The 4,909-nt window shown below is 29.9% G+C and overlaps 1 protein-coding gene across 1 annotated transcript in view; it reads right to left on the bottom strand.

Annotated features, from left to right (window-relative positions):
• Positions 1 to 1,507: 1,507 nt before the first annotated feature.
• Positions 1,508 to 4,909, bottom strand: part of LOC101509192 (uncharacterized) — a 5,182-nt gene continuing 1,780 nt past the window's right edge. The window contains exons 5-8 of the mRNA XM_004499614.4: positions 4,031 to 4,139; positions 3,793 to 3,806; positions 3,011 to 3,112; positions 1,508 to 1,863 (exon numbers count right to left, since the gene is read on the bottom strand). Of these exons, the coding sequence (XP_004499671.1) occupies positions 1,747 to 1,863; positions 3,011 to 3,112; positions 3,793 to 3,806; positions 4,031 to 4,139 (342 nt within the window). The 3' untranslated portion in view covers positions 1,508 to 1,746. The remainder of the gene's footprint in view (positions 1,864 to 3,010; positions 3,113 to 3,792; positions 3,807 to 4,030; positions 4,140 to 4,909) is intronic.

Raw genomic sequence — 4,909 nt, forward strand, 5'->3', positions numbered from 1 at the left:
GTGACCAATTCAATAGCTGATTCCGACTCGATTGATCCGTCGAATTGAGCGATCTGAACCGATTTTTAAAACATTAGATATTCAATGAAGTATAAAGTTTTTTCTTACTAATCAATATATTACAAAATAATAGATTTTTACATTTTATGATTGAAGTTGTTTTATGTTTAATTATCATAACAAAAATTATTATTTTTAAATAATTAGTTATTATCAAAAGTATTTTTAGAGAAACTATTCAAATCAACTTTTTTAAGAATAATTTTTAGATTTTTTCTAGAACTTTTAACAAACCAAAGACATCTCCTAAAAGTGAATATGTTTTTTAAAAAATGTTTATTCTTTAAAAAAGGCTATAACAAAAATAATAAAAAATTTGGTCTTCAAATTTCAAAATCAGACGATGTTGGTCTCTTTAATTTGAAAATTATAATTTTAACTTATTTATTTTAATTTATATTACAAATGGATGGTTCTTTATGTTTATTTTTTTTGAAAATGCTCTTTTGGTCTCCAAGTTTCAAAATCAGACGATCTTAATTTTTTTAGTTTAAAAATTACAATTTTAATCTCTTAACTTTAATCTCTTTTGTAAATGATTGGTCCCTTTAATTTTTTGTATGATTATGTAGAATATACAACTATTTTTAAAAAAAAAATTGCCATCTCATTTATTTTTTATTTAAATTGCAAAACTCTTTTTTTTTTAATATAGTCATTTCATTTTTAAAAAAGTAAATTATCAACTCTATTTATTATTAGTTAAAATAAACACATAATGAAATAAGATAAAATAACTACATTTTAAAGTTTGAGAGGTGAAAAGTGTATTTTTGACTTTTCAAAAAGTATAAAAAATCATAATAATTTTATATAGGTAGAATCAAAAGTGTATTTTTATCTTTCTAAACAAGTACAAAGAATTAGAATAATTTTATAAATGTAAAAATACACTTTTGACCTCAAGTTTCACAATGTGGTAATTCTGACACACTATTTAGTGAGTATTTTAATTAATAATAAATAGAGTTAAAATTTGAAAAAAAAATGAATTAACAATATTAAAAAAATCAAAAAAATGAGTTTGCAATTTAAAAAAAATTAGTTGCCAATTATTAAAAAAAAAAATCATTGGTTGGAAAAAAAGTTAGTCGGCCTCTTCAATCTTTTACTCAATTTAGGAGAGATTGAGAGATTGGCAGTGAGATAAAGGTGGATTCCAAACTTTTTCTATGGATTGAAATTCATAAAATTTACACAAATAATTTATTATATCCTATTTAGATTTCAAGTAATATGAAGGATTGTGTTCAAAGGTATCTATTGACAGTATGTTGTTGGCATTCTTCGTCACAATAAACATTCAACAACAACCATATATTTCTTGATCACATTCACAATCTATTCAACAGAGTGAATCCTTTCACAAGAATCGACAATTTTTATATATTGTTACTCAATTTGTCCATTAACAAAACTCAGTAAATAGTTAATGAATTGCTCAATCTTGAGTAATCGAAATCATAGTTAATGAAGCTTAATATAATAAGTTATCCAATCCTTATGTGCCTATTTATCAAACACAATCAATGTTAACCATGATTTCCAACAGCATGAATCAGGAAAGGGAGGTCCTAAATTTTCCCATGCATTAGTGGAAACAATGTTTTAGATGGCATCAAATATTTACTCATTCAACCGGTGAAAACTCAGAATAAGATTCTAACAAATAAATGCATGTTAATTCTACTTTTGAAGCTGAAGTACAGCATCGAAGTTAAACTTTTCTCCTGCCTCAAATGTAGTTTCAAGATCGTCAAAGTTTTGTTCGACTCTCAAGTCATTGCTGACTTTCAAACTCTCCTGCAATGAATTTTTCCAACAAATATCCATATTAACGGAGAAAGCAAATTCTAACGCAATGTTGTCGATCTCAGATCGTGAAAATTGCAATTTGTTCAAATTTTGTCACACTACAGAGTTATAGCACTGCTATAGCCGACAACAGTTCATAACTAAATGACATATAGCAGAACAATAGTGATTTGTGCAAATTCCAATGCTATAACATTGCTATAAGCGCTATTTGACAACACTGATCTAATGGAAACAAGAATACTTGAATAAGCACATGGCCTATAGTTAACAAATTTCAAATTTAAAAATCACAACAGTGTAATTTTAGTCGAGTAGTATAATGTCAAACCAAACACTGCAGAGTTATGCAAAGGAGCTTTTTATCAACTTTAGAAATTGAGTGGTGTAAACTATTGTAGGAGCGTATCTGCTCTTGTGTATCATTTTCTTTAGAGAGGTTCTTATTATTTCTTTTCTTTTCTTTCTAAATATTAGTGTTCTTCCTTTAAATCAAGGAATCCAATTCTTGAGTTCCTAACACTTTCTTATAGATATGTATGTTATTAACTCTACTTTTAAACCAAAAGGATATAAACCAATACTGGTGATGGGTAAATGTTGAATGTGTATCTTACACTCCATTTGGTAGGTGGGATATATATATTTTTGTTTTATATTTAGTGCATATATAAAAAAAAGAACATAACAGAACATTAAATTGTGCAACATAAAAAAACTGTTATATTTTGGATTCACTTTAGACACTAGAATGTTCTACTCGACGAAGCACTGAGACAAACACGATACTGACATGCCGATACCAATATAATTTAAGAAAATAGAAACAATTGAATATAATCATATGTGCAGTGCGTCTCAGTGTCCAACTCCGACACGTGTCGGAACTGGTCACGCCTTCAATCTAAAATGTCAAAGGCTACCTAAAAAGGCTTGAAGATGCCTACTCCAAAATGATGTAAAGTAGAAAGTGTTCTAGTTCTAGCATTTTACCATAAGTAATAATAAAAACGGTTTTATTAATAGTAGTAGTATAGGCATGAGACACTAAATAAATTAAAACATATTTATGTAATTACTGGAAGCAACAAAATTAGGAAATATAATAATTAGCAAATAGAAAGAAAAAAATTACCTTCTCCACATACTCAGCTACAGTTGAGTTGATTATTTCCTTGATAACTGGCTTAAAAACATTGGAAGGTCCAAGCACCTCTAATAAAATGTCTTTTGGTATCTGTTAAACATGATATGTAAACAACCATAAAAATTAATTAATCTCCTTTATATCAAACACTTCTGCAGCAGAATTTGCACATATTCAATAAAACTGTGTATTAATCACAATAGTTGCTCGATACTAGTATGTACTATTTGTCCTCTTTCTCAAACACCATCTTCAATGCAAGAAAAATCGTGTCCTAACATGGATCAAAATCTCTGGTTCCAGAATTTTATTTATGGACACGTCTAATGTTTAGTAAGATCGGCTACATGTATCAAAGCCATAATCTTCTGTAGGTTTATCTTAACAACTCATTATTCTCTAGGTTTATCTTAACAATTTCTCTTATAGTTTTTCTAAGTCTTCCTCTACCTCTAGAGATTTGATCTACTTTCCTTACTACAGAATCTGCAAGTCTCCTCTCTAAATGCTCAAACCACCTAAGCCTAGTTTTCACCATCTTTTCTACGATAGGTGCTACCTCAACTCACTCTCTAATGTTGTCACTCCTTATCCTATCTCGCTTAGTCTTTTCATTCATCCAACATAGTATTCTCATCTTCGCTACACTTATTTTATCCCCGTGTTGGTTTTTTACCACCCAACATTTTGGCCTATACAACATCGTCGGTCTTATAGCTATGCGATAAAATAATTAACATCTGCACAAGCATTAAAGAAAGAAAACTTACATCTGGCGTTTTTCCTGGTTGTCATCAATATTTTAGCAGCAATTGATCAACAAGCACATGAAAAATGTCAATATCTTTTGATATAAGGAGGAAAAAAAAAGTAAAGTTAGAAAGAAAAGCTTTTGGAGGATTTTCATCGACATTATGCTAATTATTAGTATCATTATTACTGATGTTTTTGGATCTGTTATTATCATTTTCTATTGGTCCAAAAAAACAATCCACAGAAATACTTCACCTCCTTTTACTCTACGAAATCCTGGAATCGGTTGTGCAGCTTTAACCATTTTCTGAAACACATCATCAAAGGTCCTCTGTGTTCTGTTTCCAGATACCTCTATGCTTATCTGGACAGAAGGGTTAAAAGTTCAATTTAAAATTTATTAGCATATGAAAATCATGATTACATAGCTTTAGAAGTTAAATGCAGTTGTTAGAACAACAACCCCAGTTCAAAAGAAAACAGATACGAAAAACGCAAACAGAGAACACACGAGATTTGATCGGAGTTTAGTCAGTTGTGACTACGTCTTCGATTGCAGAGCGGTCGCAGTACCTTTCTTTTATGATTCAAGCTGCAGGTTTACAGTATACAACTTGTGTTTAAATACTGCGATCCAATTTGCAACTTGTGTTTAAATACTCTAGCTCGAGAGACCTACGCATTTATCACTAACTATGAGTCATATCCAACAAGAATGATGAATATTAACAATAAATTTATCTTAATTAGAGAATAAGTGCTCGTCTCAACTCGACCTTTTTGTCAAAATTCTTATCATCGTCCAAATGCATAGTTAATACTTCTGAGAAAAGTCATGATTACTCATGTGCTTATTTGTGTACATATAACTGAACAATTAGTTGTATAAATATTGCAGCTGTTCGGGATGTAATCACAGAGTTCGGCCAATTGTATTTAGGTCGCCGACTGCATAGCGGTTGCATTACCTTTGTATTATGATTCAAGCTTAGGATTTACAATGTACAATTTGTATTTGAATATTTCAGTCCAGTTTACAAGATTATCCATGAACTATACATAGCAAGGGCTTTGCACCCTGCAACCCCTTGTCTCACCTCGGTCAACTCACATGTCCACTTATCACTAACTATG

The sequence above is a fragment of the Cicer arietinum genome, chromosome 5, assembly GCF_000331145.2.
Source record: "Cicer arietinum cultivar CDC Frontier isolate Library 1 chromosome 5, Cicar.CDCFrontier_v2.0, whole genome shotgun sequence".
Lineage (NCBI taxonomy): Eukaryota > Viridiplantae > Streptophyta > Magnoliopsida > Fabales > Fabaceae > Cicer > Cicer arietinum.